The sequence below is a fragment of the Gorilla gorilla genome, chromosome 1, assembly GCF_029281585.2.
Source record: "Gorilla gorilla gorilla isolate KB3781 chromosome 1, NHGRI_mGorGor1-v2.1_pri, whole genome shotgun sequence".
In the NCBI taxonomy this organism is placed as follows: domain Eukaryota; kingdom Metazoa; phylum Chordata; class Mammalia; order Primates; family Hominidae; genus Gorilla; species Gorilla gorilla.
The window spans coordinates 239,768,565-239,787,150 of NC_073224.2; the positions used below are offsets into that span (position 1 = coordinate 239,768,565).

The 18,586-nt window shown below is 56.2% G+C and overlaps 2 protein-coding genes and 1 long non-coding RNA gene across 4 annotated transcripts; 1 reads left to right on the top strand and 2 right to left on the bottom strand.

Moving 5' to 3' along the window:
- Positions 1–1,728: 1,728 nt before the first annotated feature.
- On the bottom strand, positions 1,729–4,102 carry TMEM278 (transmembrane protein 278). Its single transcript, XM_019038035.4, has 2 exons — positions 3,593–4,102; positions 1,729–2,225 (listed from the first exon to the last, which is right to left on the bottom strand). The coding sequence occupies exons 1-2, from the start codon at positions 3,848–3,850 to the stop codon at positions 1,992–1,994; spliced, it is 492 nt and encodes a 163-aa protein (XP_018893580.3). The 5' UTR covers positions 3,851–4,102; the 3' UTR covers positions 1,729–1,991.
- A 2,491-nt stretch (positions 4,103–6,593) lies between these two features.
- LOC129532541 (uncharacterized) lies at positions 6,594–8,262 on the bottom strand. Its single transcript, XR_010132667.1, has 3 exons — positions 8,184–8,262; positions 7,857–7,940; positions 6,594–7,518 (listed from the first exon to the last, which is right to left on the bottom strand). It is a non-coding gene; the product is annotated as an uncharacterized lncRNA (long non-coding RNA).
- A 503-nt stretch (positions 8,263–8,765) lies between these two features.
- On the top strand, positions 8,766–11,618 carry ANKRD65 (ankyrin repeat domain 65). Of its 2 annotated transcripts, none has more exons than XM_004024473.5 (3): positions 8,766–8,856; positions 8,984–9,192; positions 10,492–11,618. In XM_004024473.5, exons 2-3 carry the CDS (start codon positions 8,984–8,986, stop codon positions 10,805–10,807), a joined length of 525 nt encoding a protein of 174 aa, XP_004024522.1. In that variant the 5' UTR covers positions 8,766–8,856; the 3' UTR covers positions 10,808–11,618. The 2 variants fall into 2 exon arrangements, with proteins under 2 accessions (XP_004024522.1, XP_055238122.2); XM_055382147.2 differs by lacking the exon at positions 8,766–8,856 and adding an exon at positions 9,452–9,992.
- The last annotated feature ends 6,968 nt before the right edge of the window (positions 11,619–18,586 follow it).

An 18,586-nucleotide genomic window follows, 5' to 3' on the forward strand; every position in this document is an offset into this window, starting at 1 on the left:
ACCGTGCCTGGCCTGGATATGTTAACATAATAATTTAAGATAAAATGAATGAGTTAATCAGCAGATTAGATGGAAGAGAGTAATTTGATGAGGGGGTAAAAGAAAACGGTGAGGATATGGAGAAGGAATTCGTGGTGAAACTGGACATAATTGTTGAGGGATTTCCGGAGCTGATGAACGTTGTGGACCTGTGGCTTACACCAAACAGGGTGAGTGTGAGCTCGGCACAGCTAGGAGGCGCTGGTGAGACCAAGGAACACCAAAGTCAGTGAGGAGATCTTAGTGTCACCCAGAGAGAGCCGACCGAGGCTGGCGCATGTCTGAATGTGAGCCTGGCCATAGGCTGAGCCCGGCTGCCACCACCCCTGGGCTTCTGGAACCCTGGGCTTGGCCGAGCGTGGGCGTCTCCCCTGGGAGCCCCAGAGCCCTGGACACTGGAGGCCGGGACCTGGGCAGGCGCGGGAGGCCTTGGGCTGGGGCGTGCGCCCCTCCTCTGAGGGCTGCCTGCCGGGCTCTGCCCTGCCCTGCCCTTCCCTCCCCTCTCTTCCCCTCCCCTCCCCTCTCTTCGCCTCCCCTCCCCTGCCCTCTCTTCCCCTCCCCTGCCCTCTCTTCCCCTCCCCTGCCCTCTCTTCCCCTCCCCTCCCCTCTCTTCCCCTCTCCTCCCCTCTTCCCCTCCCCTGTCCTCTCTCTTCCCCTCCTCTGCCCTCTCTTCCCCTCCCCTCCCCTCTCTTCCCCTCCCCTGTTCTCTCTTCCCCTCCCCTGCCCTCTCCCTCTCCCCTCCCCTCCCGTCTCTTCCCCTCCCCTCCCCTCTCTTCCCCTCTCCTCCCCTCTTCCCCTCCCCTCCCTTCTCTTCCCCTCCCCTCCCTTCTCTTCCCCTCCCCTCTCTTCCCCTCCCCTGCCCTCTCCTCCCCTCCCCTCCCATCTCCTCCCCTCTTCCCCTCCCCTCCCCTCTCTTCCCCTCCCCTGCCCTCTCCTCCCCTCCCCTCCCGTCTCCTCCCCTCTCTTCCCCTCCCCTCCCCTCTCCTCCCCTCTCCTCCCCTCCCCTCCCTTCTCTTCCCCTCCCCTCTTCCCCTCCCCTGCCCTCTCCTCCCCTCCCCTCCCGTCTCCTCCCCTCTCTTCCCCTCCCCTCCCCTCTCTTCCCCTCCCCTCCCCTCTCCTCCCCTCTCTTCCCCTCCCCTGCCCTCTCTTCCCCTCCCCTCCCGTCTCCTCCCCTCTCTTCCCCTCCCCTCCCCTCTCCTCCCCTCTCTTCCCCTCCCCTGCCCTCTCCTCCCCTCCCCTCCCCTCTCTTCCCCTCCCCTCCCCTCTCTTCCCCTCCCCTCCCCTCTCTTCCCCTCTCCTCCCCTCTTCCCCTCCCCTCCCTTCTCTTCCCCTCCCCTCTCTTCCCCTCCCCTGCCCTCTCCTCCCCTCCCCTCCCGTCTCCTCCCCTCTCTTCCCCTCCCCTCCCCTCTCTTCCCCTCCCCTCCCCTCTCCTCCCCTCTCCTCCCCTCTCTTCCCCTCCCCTCCCTTCTCTTCCCCTCCCCTGCCCTCTCCTCCCCTCCCCTCCCATCTCCTCCCCTCTTCCCCTCCCCTCCCCTCTCTTCCCCTCCCCTCCCCTCTCCTCCCCTCCCTTCTCTTCTCCTCCCCTCTCTTCCCCTCCCCTCCCGTCTCCTCCCCTCTCTTCCCCTCCCCTCTCTTCCCCTCCCCTCCCCTCTCCTCCCCTCTCTTCCCCTCCCCTGCCCTCTCCTCCCCTCCCCTCCCGTCTCCTCCCCTCTCTTCCCCTCTCTTCCCCTCCCCTGCCCTCTCCTCCCCTCCCCTCCCCTCTCTTCCCCTCCCCTGCCCTCCGTGGCGGGGGCGGGGCTGCGGGCGGGGGAGGCCGGGGTCGTAAGCCGGGAGCGCTGCGCCCCCAGCCAGGAAGGGGAAGCGGGGGCGACCCTCAGTTTTCCGGGCCGGGCCACGCGATGGGGTCGCGCGCGAGCTCGGAGGCCTCCCGGGGTTTCGCAGCGGCCGCCGGGTCACACCCAGGCGCAGAGTTGCTCGTCCTCGTCGGGGCGCCCCGGGGGGCGGCGGGGTCCGGGGGTCCCAGCGGGCGGAGGCAGCAGCGGGCGGAGGCGCCGGGCTAGGCGGGCGCGGACGGCCGAGGCGAGCACCAGCAGCGGCGGCAGCGAGAGAAGCCCGAACACGATGAGCGCCGCGGAGCCGCGGTCCGAGAACAGCGCCCGGCACCGGGGACCCGGAGCGGGGTGGACCTGGGGGCCGGGCGGGCCGTCAGTGGGGGGCGGGGCGGGGTAATGGAGGGGTGGGGGCAGGGCAGGGTGATGGAGGGGAAGGGGAGGGGTGGAGAGGGGAGCGGGCGGGATGATGGAGGGAAGTGGAGAAGAGGGGAGCAGGGCAGGGTGTTGGAGGGGTGGGGGCAGGGCAGGGTGATGGAGGGGAGGGGGAGGGGTGGAGAGGGGAGTGGGCAGGATGATGGAGGGAAGGGGGAGAAGAGGGGAGCAGGGCAGGGTGATGGAGGGGAGGGGGAGGGGTGGAGAGGGGAGCGGGCGGGATGGTGGCGGGGAGAGGGAGGGGTGGAGGAGAGGGGGCGGAGTTGGATGATGGAGGGGAGGGGAGCAGGGCAGGGTGATGGAGGGGAGGGAGAGAGGAGGGGGGCAGGGCCGGGTGATGGAGGGAAAGGGGAGGGGCGGAGGAGAGGGGGTGGGTGTGTCAGGGTGATGAAGGGGCGGTGAGGGCCGGACGGTGAGGGATGGATGGGCGGGAGCAGGGTGGAGAGGGGAGGGGAGAGAGAGCGGGGTGGAAGAAAGGATGCAGGGCCGCGGCAAAGGGAGACGGAGGGGTGCAGGGCGGGAGAGAGGAGTGGGCGATAGAGAAGATGAAAGAGCAGGGGCGGGGCGATAGAGGGGCCGAGGTGGGCTGAGCAGGGCGGGAAGAGGGAGGGGGGAGATGGAGGGATGAAGGATTAGGGCCTGGGCGAAGGAGAGGGGAGGGGGCGGGCCGCTGTGGGCCAGGCAGTGCTGAGGGGTGAACAGGAGATCCGGGGAGCAGCAGGTAAAGGGCTGAGCAGGGTCCCTTGAGGGGAGGCTCAGAAAAAGCGCCCACTGCCGCGTTCTGCCCGCTTCTGCCCTCCTGCGCCCTCCCATCACCAGCTGGCGCCAGCCCCCATGCCAGCAGAAAGGGGCCCGGGCCCCAGACCAGGCCACAGCCCACTCCGCAGGTGGGGAAGCCCCGCGCTGGCAGGAGGACCTGGGAGGGGCCTTGTGTGTTTGGGGAGGGGCTGGGGGCTGTGGGTTAGTGAAACTTGAACAACATTTTCATCTTCTTTTCCTGGAACCCCGTTCTCTCCCCACCCCCACCCAGCTGTCCAGGCCCTGGTGGCCCCTGGTACAAGGCTGGGAGGCCTCAGGGAAGGGACAGAGCTGTCCCTTGGGTGAAAAACAAAAGCCCTTCTTTGGCTGTGGCTGGTGGGGGTGCTTGGGAGAAGGGGCTGCCAGGGAGGGGCACACGTGTCTCTGAGGACAAGGAGCAATTCTGGAAGGGGGCACAGTGCCTTCAGACCCAGGGCATGCCCACTCCCCAGGACCCCAGCTAGTCCCCCGCCCACGGGGCACAGGCTCACCCTCGAGTGGCACAGGAATCCCAGGTAGACGACGGCCGCCACGGGCAGGAGCACCAGCAGGAAGGCTGCGGCGGGCAGCAGGAGGTGCAGCAGGAGCCCAGCCAGCAGCTGGCCGGGCAGCAGCAGGGGCCCCGACCACCCTGGGCACGTCAGGGCTGAGGCCTGGTGGTCCGGAGGTCCCCGGGGCAGCATGGGCGCTGTGTCGGAAGCACCACCTCCCCCCTCCTCCTCCTCCGTCTCCCTCCCCTGCTCACTCATGCTCCTGCCACCGCAGGCCTGCGGCCCAGGCGGTGCTCAATGCAGAGTGGTGCTCCCCAGGGCTGCCCTGGAAGACCTTTAACCCCGCCCCACGTTGCAGCCAGTCCACATCCCCCAGCCAGACCGTGCACCCTGGCTAGGGAGGTCCTGCCCTGATGTCTGTCCCAGAGCCACACCCCCACCTCAGTTTCCCCTCTGCCAGGCAGCTGCAGCTCCAGCAGCGGCAGTCTCCAGCCCCAGCCAGCTCCTGGTGCTCTGGGCAGGCCTTGCAGGGCCCTTCCCACCAGGGCCGCCTCCCTCCCTGTCCCGGGCGGGGCTGCAGCTCCCCCACACAAAGACCTCATTTCAAAGGGCTTGACTCTGATAGCTGCCCCATCAGTAGCTGCCACCTGGAGGCCAGCCCCCCACCCCCTGTCCCAGCCCCAGCCCCGCTGCTCCCTCATCTGAACACCTTGTTGGTGTCCTCCGCCTGCGTCTCAGAGTGGATGAGAGGGCACCTGGGATGCCCGTGAGCCGCAGGGTGTGGGGCCTGTACACGGCAGGCACTCAGCAGGCTGCCAGGGACCACAGGCACCCTGGCGTCTGAACCCAGCCATCCCGAGCAGAGAAAAGGCGGATTTTCCAGGACAAGAACCTGTGTTCCATCATTTTTTTTTTTTTTTTTGGAGACAGTCTCACTCTGTCACCAGGGCTGGAGTGCAGTGGCACGATCTCGGCTCACTGCAACCTCTGCATACCTGGTTCAAGTGATTGTCCTGCCTCAACTTCCCTAGTAGCTGGGACTGCAGGTGCTCACCACCGCGACCAGCAAATTTTTGTATTTTTTTTTTTTTTTTAAGTAGAGACGGGGTTTCAATGTGTTAGCCAGGATGGTCTCGATCTCTTGACCTTGTGATCCGCCCACCTTGTCCTCCCAAAGTGCTGGGATTGCAGGTGTGAGCCACGGCGCCCAGCCCATCATTCCTAGTCAGGGGCAAAACTTTTCCCATCCAAAACCCCAAGCATTTTCTCTGAACGTTACTCCCGACTCTGACTTTTTTTTGAGACAGGGTCTCACTCTGTCACGCAGGGCGCAGTACAGTGGTTCAATCACAGCTACTGCAGCCTTGACCTCCTGGACTCAATCAGTCCTCCCACTTCAGCCTCCTAAATAGCTGGGACTACAGGCACCTAACCACCGCGCCCGGCTAGTTTTGGTATTTTTTGTAGAGATGGGATCTGGTCACGTTGCCCACGCTGGTCTGGAACTCCTGGTCTCAAGTGATCTGCCTGCCTGGGCCTCCCACAGTGCTGGGATGACAGGCATCAGCCCCCGCGCCCAGCACAGTCCCTGACGTCTGTCCGTCTCCCAGGGCTTTACTGCGTGTCAGCAGTTCCAGCTCCATTTTCTTTTCTTTTCTTTCTTTTCTTTTTTGAGGAGGAATTTTTTGCTCTTGTTGCCCAGGCTGGAGTGCAATGGCACGATCTCGGCTCACTGCAACCTCCATTTTCCAGGTTCAGGCGATCCTCCTGCCTCAGCCTCCCGAGTAGCTGGGATTACAGGCGCACACCACCACGCCTGGCTAATTTTTGTATTTTTAGTAGAGGTGGGGTTTCACCGTGTTAGCCAGGATGGTCTCAAACTCCTAACCTCAGGTGATCTGCCTGCCTCGGCTTCCCAAACTGCTGGGATTACAGACGTGAGCCACCACGCCCAGCCTCCAGCTCCGTGTTCATAATTAATTGACAGGAGTAGGTGTCTGTGAGCTGAGCCGTTCCCTGTGAGGCCTTCTAGTGGGCTCCATCCCTTCCAACACGTTCCAGGCCTCTCCAGCTCACCTACTTCCTTCAGACTTGTGAACAGGAAGGAGAGTGGTACCATGTGGCGTGTGGCGTCTAGCAGGGCAGCAGAGGCCTCCCTGCAGTGTCCCTACAGCGCCGGGCACGGTGGCTCATACCTGTAATCCCAGCATTTTGGGAGGCTGAGGCGGGTGGATCACTTGAGGTCAGGAGCTTGAGACCAGCCTGGCCAATTTGGCGAAACCCCGTCTCTGCTAAAAATACAAAAATCAGGCCGGACATGGTGTCTCATGCCTATAATCCCGCACTTTGGGAGACTGAGGCGGGTGTATCACCTGAGGTCAGGAGTTCGAGACCAGCCTGACCAGTATGGTGAAACCTCCTGTCTTAAAAAAAAAAGAAAAAAAATACAAAACTTAGCCAGGCCTGTTGACACGTGCCTGTAGTACCTGCTACTCGGGAAGCTGAGACAGGAGAATTGTTTGAACCCGGGAGGAGGAGGTTGCAGTGAGCCGAGATCAAACCATTGCACTCCAGCCTGGGCAACAGAGCGAGAATCCATCTCAAAAAAAAAAAAAAAAAAAAATTAGCCAGGCATGGTGGTGGGCACCTGTAATCCCAGCATTTTGGGAACCTGTGGAAGGCGGATCACTTGAGGTCAGGAGACCAGCCTGGCCAACATGGTGAAACCCTGTCTTTACTAAAAATACAAAAATTAGCCGGTCATGGCGGTGGGTGCCTGTAATCCCAGCTACTTGGGAGGCTGAGTAGGAGAATCACTTGAAACTGGCAGATGGTGGTTCCAAGTGAGCTGAGATCACACCACTGCACTCCAGCCTGAGTGACAGAGTGAGACTCCATCTCAAAAATACAAATAAAAAGTTTTAAAAAGTTGCAAAACCTCTGCTTTCTAAGTGCCCCCCAACCAGGTCTCTCGCGTATTCATTGAACAAACACTGCTGAACTGCTACTAAGTCCCAGGGACTGTCACCGGAAAAGGAGGTCCCGATCCAGACCCCGAGAGAGGGTTCTTGGACCCCACACAAGGAAGAATTCGGGGGAGTCCACTGAGTAAACTGAAGGCAAGTTTAATAGGAAAGTAAAGGAATAAGAGAAGGGCTGCCCCATAGGCTGAGCAGCGGCCTGGGCTACTCCACCGAGAACACTTATTGTTGTTTCTTGATATGTACTAAACATGGCGTGGATTATTCCGGACTTTTCCGGGAAAGGGGCAGGCAATTCCCGGAAGTGAGGGTTCCTCCCCCTTTTAGACCATCTAGGGTAACTTCCCGGCATTGCCATGGCAACCGTAAATGGTCCTGGTGCTGGTGGGCGTGTCTCATGCTAATGTATTATAATCAGCACATAATGAGCAGTGAGGACTGGCTGTCTTGGTTTTGGTGGTTTGGGGCCGGCTTCTTCACGGCATCCTGTTTTATCAGCGGGGTCTTTGTGATCTGTATCTTGTGCTGATCTCATCCTGACTAAGAATGCCTGACCTCCAGGGAATGCGGCCCAGCCGGTCTGGGCCTCATTTTACCCAGCCCCTGTTCAAGATGGAGTCACTCTGGTTCGAACGTCTCTGCAGAATCACTCCAGGTTCTTTGGATTCATGGCAAAGGGGCTGCGGCCTCTGCCCCTCCATGCCCCACTGTGTGTGGGTCCTACAAGCATTGCAGAGGCAGCTGTGGCTGCCCCCACTACGGTGGAACCCGGGAGACGGGAGTCTTGGGAGGGGCCTCCTGGAGGTCCATTCTAGCCGCTGTACCTCTGGGAAGCTGGCGTGAGGTAGTTTCTGTGGCCTCCCTGGCCCTGATGAGTACGGGACTTTCCACCCAGCCCCCAGAGCTCCTCTCTTCTTTCCCGGTCAGCCTTACAGAGCTTTCCTTCTAGAAGAGGAAGGTAGACATTTAAATAAACACATAGATACTTTCCTGTAGTGATAAATGCGAAGAACAAACTAAAACAGGGTTAGAGTCGCACGTTGCCTCAGATCCATCTGTGGTCAGGATCTGGGAAGGTGACGGATGAGTAGCCTGATGAGGTTTGTGGGGCAGGGTCTGTGTGGCTTGGGGGGCGGTGGGATGGGGCCCCTGGTCCCTTGGGCCCTTGGAGAGGCAGTCCTCTAGGGAGTGGGGGAGGCCAGGCCAGGGCCCTCAGGAGACCCTGTCCTTGGGGACCTGGGAGGCTGAAGGGGGCTGGGGTGGGAATGGGCAGCCCTCATTACCTTTCCCGTGCAGCTGCTGGAGGGGCCAGGCTGCTGCAGCCACCCCAAAAAGCCATGTTCTCTTCTCCTGCCTGGCCCCAGGTACTGGGAGACAGGAAGATGCCCTCAGCACCAGCCCCACCCACCCTGCCCCAGGCCCCCAGGATCCCGCTGCCCCAGGCCTTGCTGGGGCAGAGCTGCTTTTCCAGATGCAGACGCACCCTAGCAGGGATTCTCCCCACTCTCCCCCCCCCACCCCCCAACCCCCGCCCCCACCTGCCCAGGCATCTGTCCCTTCCCTGGCTCCAGACTTGCCCCAGCCAGTCCCCAAAGGGTTTTCGTCCCTACCATGCCAGCGCCACCCTCTTCTCCAGGCCACCTGCCTGGAGTCCTTGGTGAATCTTTTGTCCTGTCCAGCATTTACAGAAAGGAAGGCCAGAACCTCACCCTGCCCTCCTCCCCAGCCTGGAATCGGGAGGAGGAGCCGGCACCCACCCCTGGGTGGGCTTAGCCAGCAGGGACAGGAGTGGGTGAGCGGGCTGCCCGAGGGTGGGCCCCGTGGAGAGCCCTGTGAGGCCTTCCAGGGGCACATCGGGGTACATCCGAGGCTGCACTTCCTGGAGGAGGTGGCGTCTGAGCAACTTTCGCCCACAAGCATGTTCCTGCTTGTCCTCCCCAACCGCCTGGCCTTTGTTCCCCAGGAGGGCAGCCGAACTGGGGCCCTGGCAGCCAGCAGGGGAGGGAGTATGTTGGACAGGGGGCTGTGCCCGAAGGCAGGGCCTTCCTAAGTGGCTGAGTACACAGCGTCAGGTGGCCTCAGCCTGGCCCAGGGGACCAGCTGTGTTCTCCCACCCCCTGCAAGGCTGAAGCTGCCACCATTCAGCTTTTCAGCAGCAGACACTCCACCCCAAAGCCTGCAGAAGGGATTTTGTGAAGAGGGTCACCAGGCTGAGCCTCGGCCAGAACCCGTCTACAGAGGACCCCCAGCCAGAGCAGAAAGCTCCTGAGCCAGCTCCCTTGGGTAACAGAGCCAAGCCCCTCTGAAGGCTAAGTGGTAACTGGAATGGGGGGCTCCAGTTGGCCTGGGACACTGGGCTGGGGGCAGGCCAGAGGCCTCCACGGTGGATGTAGGATCCCTGCTCCCCCAGATGGACTCCCAGAGGCCTGAGCCCAGAGAGGAGGAGGAGGAGGAACAGGAACTGCGGTGGATGGAGCTGGACTCCAAAGAGGCCCTGGGAACCAGGACAGAGGGGCCTAGTGTCGTCCAGGGCTGGGGGCACCTGCTCCAGGCCGTGTGGAGGGGCCCTGCAGGCCTGGTGACGCAGCTGCTGCGGCAAGGGGCCAGCGTGGAGGAGAGGTGCACCTGCGCTGGGGGGGTGAAGGGGTCCGTTTTTTGGGTGGGGCAGGATGGGGGTCCCAGCACTGGGTGGGTGGAGGAGTCCCTTCTCTGGATGGGGTAGGACGGGGGTCCCAGCGCCAGGTGGGCGGAGGGGTCCCTTCTCTGGATGGGGTAGGACGGGGGTCCGAGCGCTGGGTGGGCGGCAGGACGGGGTGGGGCAGGGCGGGGTTCTGGTCAGTGGTCCACCCCCGCGCCGACGCCCTTGCCCCCTCCTCAGGGACCACGCAGGCCGGACCCCGCTCCACCTGGCCGTGCTGCGGGGCCACGCGCCCCTGGTGCGTCTTCTGCTGCAGCGAGGGGCCCCGGTGGGCGCGGTGGACCGGGCGGGGCGCACCGCGCTGCACGAGGCCGCCTGGCACGGACACTCGCGGGTGGCCGAGCTGCTGCTGCAGCGCAGGGCCTCGGCGGCGGCGCGCTCCGGGACGGGCCTCACGCCGCTGCACTGGGCCGCTGCCCTGGGCCACACGCTGCTGGCCGCGCGCCTGCTGGAGGCTGCGGGCCCAGGACCCGCGGCAGCGGAGGCGGAGGACGCGCGCGGCTGGACGGCGGCGCACTGGGCGGCCGCGGGCGGGCGGCTGGCGGTGCTGGAGCTGCTGGCGGCCGGCGGCGCGGGCCTGGACGGCGCCCTGCTCGTGGCTGCCGCTGCGGGGCGTGGGGCGGCGCTGCGCTTCCTCCTGGCGCGCGGGGCGCGGGTGGACGCCCGGGATGGCGCGGGGGCCACAGCGTTGGGTCTGGCGGCCGCCCTAGGCCGCTCCCAGGTATGTCCCGCCCTCCGCCCGGCAGTGATGGGAGGGGGCGCAAGGCCAGGAGCCCCAGAGACGTGCCACCGGGGCAGCTGGAGCCGGGCTGGGGGACGGTGTCCAGGCACGAAGGCCCTGAGCGCGCCCCTGGCTGTGCCCCTCCGGTGTAGCCCCGTCCCGTGGAGACCAGGGCGGGATCCGAGGCCCGGGGCTCGGCTTCATGCTGGTGGCAGCAACAGACTGTCCGCCAGCGCCGGGCCTGTGCTGCTGTTCCCGGGCAGCGGGCAGGGTGTTGGCTGCAGATCCTTGGATTTGCTCTAAGGACTCTTAGGGGGAAAAGTGGACGTTTCCAAGCAGGCCAGCCTTTGGTTCGGCCTCACTTACAACATGAGGAAGTGGTGTCAGGAGAGTCAGGCCACTGCGGGGACAGAAGAGGCCTGGGCTGGGCAAACACCTGGTGGCTCTGCCCCTCGCCTACCGGGCTGAGGCCGGCGCCTGCTTTTCTCTCCTCTTCTAGGACATTGAGGTGCTGCTGGGCCACGGGGCAGACCCAGGCATCAGGGACAGGCATGGCCGCTCTGCGCTGCACAGGGCTGCCGCCCGGGGACACCTGCTCACCGTCCAGTTGCTGGTCACCCAGGGGGCCAAGGTGGATGTGCGGGACACCCTGGGCCTCACACCCCTGCATCACGCCTCTCGGGAAGGCCACGTGGAGGTTGCCGGCTGCCTCCTGGACAGGGGTGCCCAGGTGGATGCTACCGGCTGGCTCCGAAAGACCCCCCTACACCTGGCTGCAGAGCGAGGGCATGGGCCTACCGTGGGGCTTCTGCTGAGCCGAGGGGCCAGCCCCACCCTGCGGACGCAGTGGGCCGAGGTGGCCCAGATGCCTGAGGGGGACCTGCCCCAGGCGCTGCCTGAACTTGGAGAGGGGCAGAAGGAGTGTGAGGGCACAGAGTCCATGGGCTGAGCCAGACAGCAGGCTCCAGGCTCCACCGCCCCAGTGATTTCCAGGCTCTCTGGCTGAGGCTGCCTGCCTGGAGGGGACATCAGGGAAGAGGCTGCCGGAGGAGGGGATGGGAGAAAGTAGGGAATGTGGCTTGAGCTGCAGTCACAGGCCTTGGCTGGACCAGGGATGGCCCCTAGCTCCCAGGAGGGCCCACTGACCCTGCAGCTCCAGCCTTCTCCGTACTTCAACAAAAAATGAGTTGTGGCAATGAGGGAAGAGAGACCCTCTCATATTGTTTTATACTCAGTACCTGTTTTAAGAAAAAACAAGAAGGAAGTAAAAACCAAAGACAGGCAGCCTGGCGCTAGGCCCGAAACCAGGCCTGCGCCTGCCTGGCCTAAACCCAGTAGTTGAAAATCAATTCATAACTTAGAAACCGATGTTATTCATAGATTCTAGACATTGTATAGAAGAACATTTGTGAAAGTCCCTGCTGTGTTCTGTTTCTCTCTGACCGCCGGTGCATGCAGCCCCTGTCATGTACCGCCTGCTTGCTCAAATCAATCACGACCCTTTCATGTGAAATCTTCGGTGTTGTGAGCCCTTAAAAGGGACAGAAATTGTGCATTTGGGGAGCTCGGATTTTAAGGCAGTAGCTTGCCGATGCTCCCAGCTGAATAAAGCCCTTCCTTCTACGACTCGGTGTCTGAGAGGTTTTGTCTGCGGCTCGTCCTGCTACATTTCTTGGTTCCCTGACTGGGAAACAAGGTAACTGACAGACGACTGAGGCAGCCCCTTAGGCGGCTTAGGCCTGCCCCGTGGAGCATCCCTGCTTGGGACTCCGGCCAGCCTGAGTGACGCGATCCAAAGAGTGCTCCTGGGTAGGAAATTGCCCCCCGGTGGAACACCTCGCCAGAGCAGCCCATAATGGGCCCCCGCAGAGGATTAATGCAGTGGCTGAACACCGGGAAGGAACTGGCACTTGGAGTCCGGACATCTGAAACTTGGTAAGACTAGTCTTTGGAACTTGCCCCACTCCACCTGAGTAGACGCGTGGCCTGATCACCCACGGCGTGCCTGCATTGGCACCTTTGTTCTGGTTTTGACTTGACTGAGATTGTGTGATACTTTGGTTTTGGTTTTGACCTGATTTTGGGTTTGATTTTGGTTTGGTGTAAACTGCAAAAGTGTGTGTGTGCCCTTTTTACCTGTTTTTTGTTTTGTGGTGTGAGCGTGGTGTTTTGTCTTGAAGAAGCATGGGTCAGGCACAAATAAGCCCACCCCACTAGGAACTATGTTAAAAAATTTTTTCAAGAAAGAATTTAAGGGAGATTACGGTGTTACTCTGACACCAGGAAAACTCAGAATTTGTGTGAAATAGACTGGTCAGCATTAGAGGTAGGTTGGCCATCAGAAGGAAGCCTGGACAGGTCCCTTGTTTCAAAGGTATGACACAAGGTAACGTGTAAGCCAAGGCACCCAGACCAGTTTCCGTACACAGACAGTTACAGCAGGTTTTACACCCCCTTTCCCCCCAATGGTAGTTAAGAGAACAGCAGCAGAAGCGGCTGGCAGAGGCAAGGAAAGACCAGCAGAGAGAAAAAGAGGCCATCTATACCAATTCTAAGTTAATTTAGACTAAACAAGGTCTTATTAATAGCAAAGGATAATTGAAATCCCAAACTTCCAAGGTTTTCAACAAAAGTGAAGTTTGCTAAAAGTTAACAGTGTAACATGTTAATGGTAACTTCTAATCTTGTGGCCTCAGACAGTCTAGTCCAAAGACAAAAAAAGTTCGTTTTAAAAAAGAAAAAAAAGGGGAGGCGGAATTTATGTGAAAAGCGTGTTATACGGTAAATTCTTGTCCTGAAATACATTAACTGGTTGTTTAAAAGTTTGTAATAAGGCAGAAAGTTGAGACGTTGAAGAATTGTCGGCGAAAGTTGTAAAACAAAATGTTATAAAAAATTTATGCAAAAAATGTTGTATAATTTAAAAGTAATAAGGCCTCCTGAGTACTATTTTTTTTTTTTTTTGAGACGGAGCCTCACTCTGTCACCCAGGCTGGAGTGCAGTGGCGCGATCTCGGCTCACTGCAAGCTCCGCCTCCCGGGTTCACGCCATTCTCCTGCCTCAGCCTCCCGAGTAGCTGGGACCACAGGCGCCCGCCACCGCGCCCGGCTAATTTTTTGTATTTTTAGTAGAGACGGGGTTTCACCGTGTTAGCCAAGATGGTCTTGATCTCCTGACCTTGTGATCCGCCCACCTCGGCCCCCCAAAGTGCTGGGATTACAGGCGTGAGCCACCGCGCCCGGCCCGAGTACTATTTAAAAAAAAAGTTTATGTGCAAGGTGTACAAGAAAAGTAAAATATACCTTTGGTAAAAAAAATTATAAAGGGGCATAAAAATATGGATTTTTACCTACATTAAAAGGTTAAAAAATTATTGTTTTAAGAGTTTAAGCAAGTTTTAAAATGTAAATTGTAAAGAAAATTCTGTGTGTAAACATAGTAACTAAAGTTAAAAAGATATCATCCAGTTTTTCTGTGAACTGGACATTAAAGTAAAAATGCAACAGGTTTTTCTTAAAGCATCAACCTGCTCTTTAACAAAAGTTATAAAAGGTTAAAAAGAGTCTATAAAATCTTACCTTATGGTCAAACATGAAAAATTGGATAAATATGTCTACAAGGTTTTATTAAAATTAAGTTTAACATTAATACACTAATATAAAGGTAAAATTTAGCTTATCTGGTATAAAAATCATACAAGAAGCATTATTAAATATAAAATGGTGTTTAGCTTTCTTTGGTCTAAAAACTAATAAAAATAGGTGCTAAAGGAAACATTCATTTTACTAGAGGATCATGGAAGTTTAAGACTTAAAACAAACTTTGGCAATTAAGACAGCATACCAAGATGCAAATGCCTGGCTGAAATGGATCAGATATTCCATCTGATGTTAAACAAAAGCAATTGTTATGCTCGTGCACATGGCAGGCCAGAGGCTCAGAATGTCCCCTTTCCACTAAGGTGGTCCTCCAGTCGACCAGGCGTGGGCTGCACAGTAGCTCTTTTCCAGGATTCTACAGCCTGGAGCAGTAAGTCATGCCAAGCTCTCCCTGCTACATTCTGAAGTCCCTGCGGGTCAGCCCCCAAGGGCCATCCAGCTTCCGTCTCCCAAAACTAAGTTCCCTTCGTGTCTCTCCCGGCAGGGAGGAGACTTAGCAGTCCTTGGAGACTGGAAGGGATGCAGTGAGCTTAAGAATTTTCGAGAGCTTATCAATCAGCCCTTGTTCATCCCTGAGCGGATGTGTGGTGGTACTGGGGTGGGCCTTTACTGGGCACTCTGCCGAATAACTAGAGTGGTGCTTGTGCTTTAGTCCGTTTGGCTATCCCTTTCACCCTGGCATTTCATCAACCAGAGGAGAAAAAAAAAAAAAGACATCGTAAAGTGAGAGAAGCCCCTTATGGGTCTTTCAACTCTCACATCTATTTAGACGCAACTGGAGCCCCACAAGGGATACCAGATCAATTTAAAGCTTGAAATCAAATAGTTACAGGATTTAAGTCAATATTTTGGTAGATGACAGTCAATAAAAGTGTAGATTAGATAAACTACATCCATTACAACTAACAGCAACGAGCTTTTCATGAGTCAAAAAGAAAAACTCATGTCGGCCCCAGCCCCGAGGCTACCTGACCTGACAAAACTCTTTACACAGTATGTGTCAGAAAGAGAAAAAATGGCAGTTGGAGTTTTAACCCAGACCGTAGAGCCCTGGCCAAGGCCAGTGGCCTATCTCTCAAAACAACTAGATGGGGTTTCCAAAGGCTGCCCCATGTCCAAGGGCCCTGGCAGCAACGGCCCTGTTAGCACAAGAAGCAGATAAGCTAACTCTTAGGCAAAACCTAAAGTCCCCCCATGCTGTGGTGACTTTAATAAATACCAAAGGACATCATTAGCTAATGAATTCTAGACTAACTAGATACCAAAGCTTGCTCTGTGAAAATCCCCACATAACCACTAAAGTTTGCAAAACCCTAAACCCCGCCACCTTGCTCCCGGTATCAGAGAGCTCAGTGAAACATAACTGTGTAGAAGTGTTGGACTCAGTTTATTCTAGCAGGCCCAACCACCGAGACCATCTTTAAACATCAGTAGACTGGGAGCTGTACGTGGACGGGAGCAGCTTCACCAACTCCTGCAAAGTGACTCTGAAGAAGACGACAAGCCCTGCTCCAGTCACACCCGGAAGCTGACTGGTCCACGCACGGCCGAAGCATGAGGAAACTCATTGCAGGACTCATTTTCCTTAAAATTTGGACTTGTACAGTAAGGACTTCAACTGACCTTCCTCAGACTGAGAACTGTTTCCAGTATATACATCAAGTCACTGAGGTAAGACAAAAGACTGCTACAGTCCTATTATTTTATGGTTATTGTAAGTGTACCAGGATTCTAAAAGAAACTTGTATGATGCTATTCTATCCAAGGTATGCAGCCCAGGAAATAACCAACCCGATGCGTGTTATGACCCACTTTAAGCCTCCCATGATCACAGGACTGGTCCTTTTCTAGGTGACACAAGTAAGGTAATAGCTAGAACAGAAGAAAGAGGGGTCCCCAAAAATGTAACCTTAAAATTTGAGGCTGGTGCCGCTATTAATGGTTAGCAGCATGGAATAGGATGCAGTTCTCTAAATTGGAAAAAAAGTTACACAGTAAAAAAAAAATAAGTATATCTGTCAAGAATCACATTTATGTGAGATGTGTCAATACTGGTCTTGTGTCATTTGGGCTACTTGGAAAGAAGATAAAAAAGATCCTGTTTGGCTCCAAAAAGGAAAAGTCAGCCCCTCCTGCACGAGTGGGAGCTACAACCTTTTAGAATTGATAATCACAAACCCTTCAGACCCAAAGTGCAATAAAAAAAAGTGTAACATTAGGCATTGACAGAAAAGGCCTAGATCCTAGCGTAAGCATCCTCATAGAAGGAGAGGTTCAATAACGCCCTCCACAACCATACTGCAGACTTTCTATGATGAACTAAATGTGTCAGTACCTGAGATTCCAGCAAAAACTAAAACTTTGTTTTTGCAATTAGCCGAACATGGAGCCCAGTCTCTACAAGTCGCCTCGTGCTGTTTGTGGAGGAATCGTAACAGGAGATCAATGGCCACGGGAAGCCCGAGAATTAGTTCCTACAGACCCAGTTCCTGATGAATTCCTAGCCCAAAAGAACCACCCTGACAATTTTTGGGTTCTAAAAGTCTCAGTTATCGGACAGTATTGCATAGCTTGAGAAGGAAAAGGATTCACTCATCCTGTAGGGCGGCTTGGTTGTCTTGGGCAAAAGCTGTCTAACAGTACCACAAAAACAGTTACATGGTGGAGTTCCAATTACACAGAAAGAAATCCATTCAGTCAATTTCCAAAGTTGCAGACTGTTTGGGCCTACCCAGAATTCCACCGGGACTGGACGGCCCCCACCGGGTTATACTGGATATGTGGACACAGAGCTTATGCTAAGCTGCCTGATCAGTGGACAGGTAGCTGTGTAATTGGCACCATTAAGCCATATTTCTTCTTACTGCCCACAAAAACAGGTGAACTTCTGGGCTTCCCAGTCTATGCTTCCCGCGAAAAACGAAGTATAGCCATAAGTGACTGGAAAGATGATGAATGGCCTCCTGAAAAAATCATACAACACTACGGACCCGCCACTTGGGCAGAAGATGGCTCATGGGGATATCGAACCCCCATCTACGTGCTCAACCGAATCATACGGTTACAAGCTGTTTTAGAAATTATTACTATAAAACTGGTCAAGCCTTGACTGTTCTTGCCCGGCAAGAGACTTTGATGAGAAATGCTAGCTCTCAAAATAGACCAGCTCTTGACTACTTGCTAGCAGCTGAAAGAGGAGTTTGTAAAAAATTTAGCCTTACTAATCGTTGTCTACACATAGATGATCAGGGGCAAGTAGCTGAGAATATAAAGATATAACAAAACTGGCACATGTACCCGTGCACGGGTGGCATGGACTCAATCCAGGAGCCATGTTTAGAAATTAGTTCCCAGCAATAGGAGGATTTAAAATTCTTATAACAAGAGTAACAATAGTAATAGGAACCTGCTTACTGCTCCCTTGTCTGATACCTGTATTTCCCCAAATGGTAAAAAACTTCATCACTACCTTAGTTCACCAAAATGCTTCAGTACAAGCATACTATATAAATCACTATCAATCTATTGCACAAAAAGACATAAGTAGCAAAAATGAGTGAGAACTCCCACTAATAAAAAGTGAGTCTCAAAGGGAGGAATGAGGGAAGAGACCGTCTCATATTGTTTTATACTCAGTACCTGTTTTAAGAAAAAAACAACAAGGAGGTAAAACCAAGGACAGGCAGCCCGGCGCCAGGCCCGAAACCAGGCCTGGGCCTGCCTGGCCTAAACTCAGTAGTTAAAAATCAACTCATAACTTAGATACAGATGTTATTCATAGATTCCAGACATTGTATAGAAGAACATTTGTGAAACTCCCTGCCGTGTTCTGTTTCTCTCTGACCGCCGGTGCATGCAGCCCGTCATGTACCGCCTGCTTGCTCAAATCAATCACGACCCTTTCATGTGAAGTCTTTAGTGTTGTGAGCCCTTAAAAGGGACAGAAATTGTGCACTCGGGGAGCTCAGATTTTAAGGCAGTAGTTTGCTGATGCTCCTAGCTGAATAAAGCCCTTCCTTCTACAACTCAGTGTCTTGAGAGGTTTTGTCTGCGGCTCATCCTGCTACAGCAGCTGATGTGACTTAAACCTGATGATGGATGGAGGCACAGACCTGGGACAGACAGACCTGGGACCTGGGACCTGGATGGACCTGGACGGCACCTCTGTCTTCCCTTCCTTCCCTCTGTGTGCACACCGCCGGGGCGCCCTTTTCAGTTGCTCTCTGTAGGCCACGGTGTTCCAACTGTGTTTTCTTAGATTTGTATATGTCACTTTGACAACCATGAATTACATGGCCAAACTTATGGCCACGGCTGTTCTCCTCCCCACTTCCATCCAGAACCCATACCCTGACCCACCTCCTCATCAACACCTGCACAAGCCGATACATCCCCTGCCCTGAGTCGCCCAGGGCCAGGAACAGGCGACCAGGACAGCCCCCATGCACCAAGGCCAGATGGCATTTTTCTTTTCTTTTTTGAGGCAGAGTCTCACTCTGTCCCCCAGGCTGGAGTGCAGTGGCGCCATCTCGGCTCACTGCAAGCTCCACCTCCTGGGTTCACATCATTCTCCTGCCTCAGCCTCCCAAGTAGCTGGGACTACAGGCGCCCGCCACCCCGCCCAGCTAATTTTTTGTATTTTTAGTAGAGACAGGGTTTCACCGTGTTAGCCGAGATGGTCTCAATCTCCTGATTTCATAATCTGCCCACCTTGGCCTCCCAAAGTGCTGGGATTACAGGCATGAGCCACTGAGCCCGGCCTTTCTTTTCTTTTTTAAATGGAGTTTCGCTCTCATTGCCCAGGCTGGAGTGCAATGGCGCAATCTCGGATCACTGGCAACCTCTGCCTCCTGGGTTCAAGCAATTCTCCTGCCTCAGCCTTCGGAGTAGCTGGGATTACAGGTGCCCGCCACCACGCCTAGTTAATTTTTTGT

Bases quoted from the DNA above. Each gene is read 5' to 3' on its own strand.
- TMEM278 (XM_019038035.4), bottom strand. From the start codon at position 3,850: ATGAGTGAGCAGGGGAGGGAGACGGAGGAGGAGGAGGGGGGAGGTGGT. The intron at 2,226-3,592 runs GTGAGCCTGTGC...CCCGGCCCCCAG, and splicing joins GATTCCTGTGCCACTCGAGG to GTCCACCCCGCTCCGGGTCC.
- ANKRD65 (XM_055382147.2), top strand. From the start codon at position 8,984: ATGGACTCCCAGAGGCCTGAGCCCAGAGAGGAGGAGGAGGAGGAACAG. The intron at 9,193-9,451 runs GTGCACCTGCGC...CCCCCTCCTCAG, and splicing joins GGGGCCAGCGTGGAGGAGAG to GGACCACGCAGGCCGGACCC. The intron at 9,993-10,491 runs GTATGTCCCGCC...CTCCTCTTCTAG, and splicing joins CCGCCCTAGGCCGCTCCCAG to GACATTGAGGTGCTGCTGGG.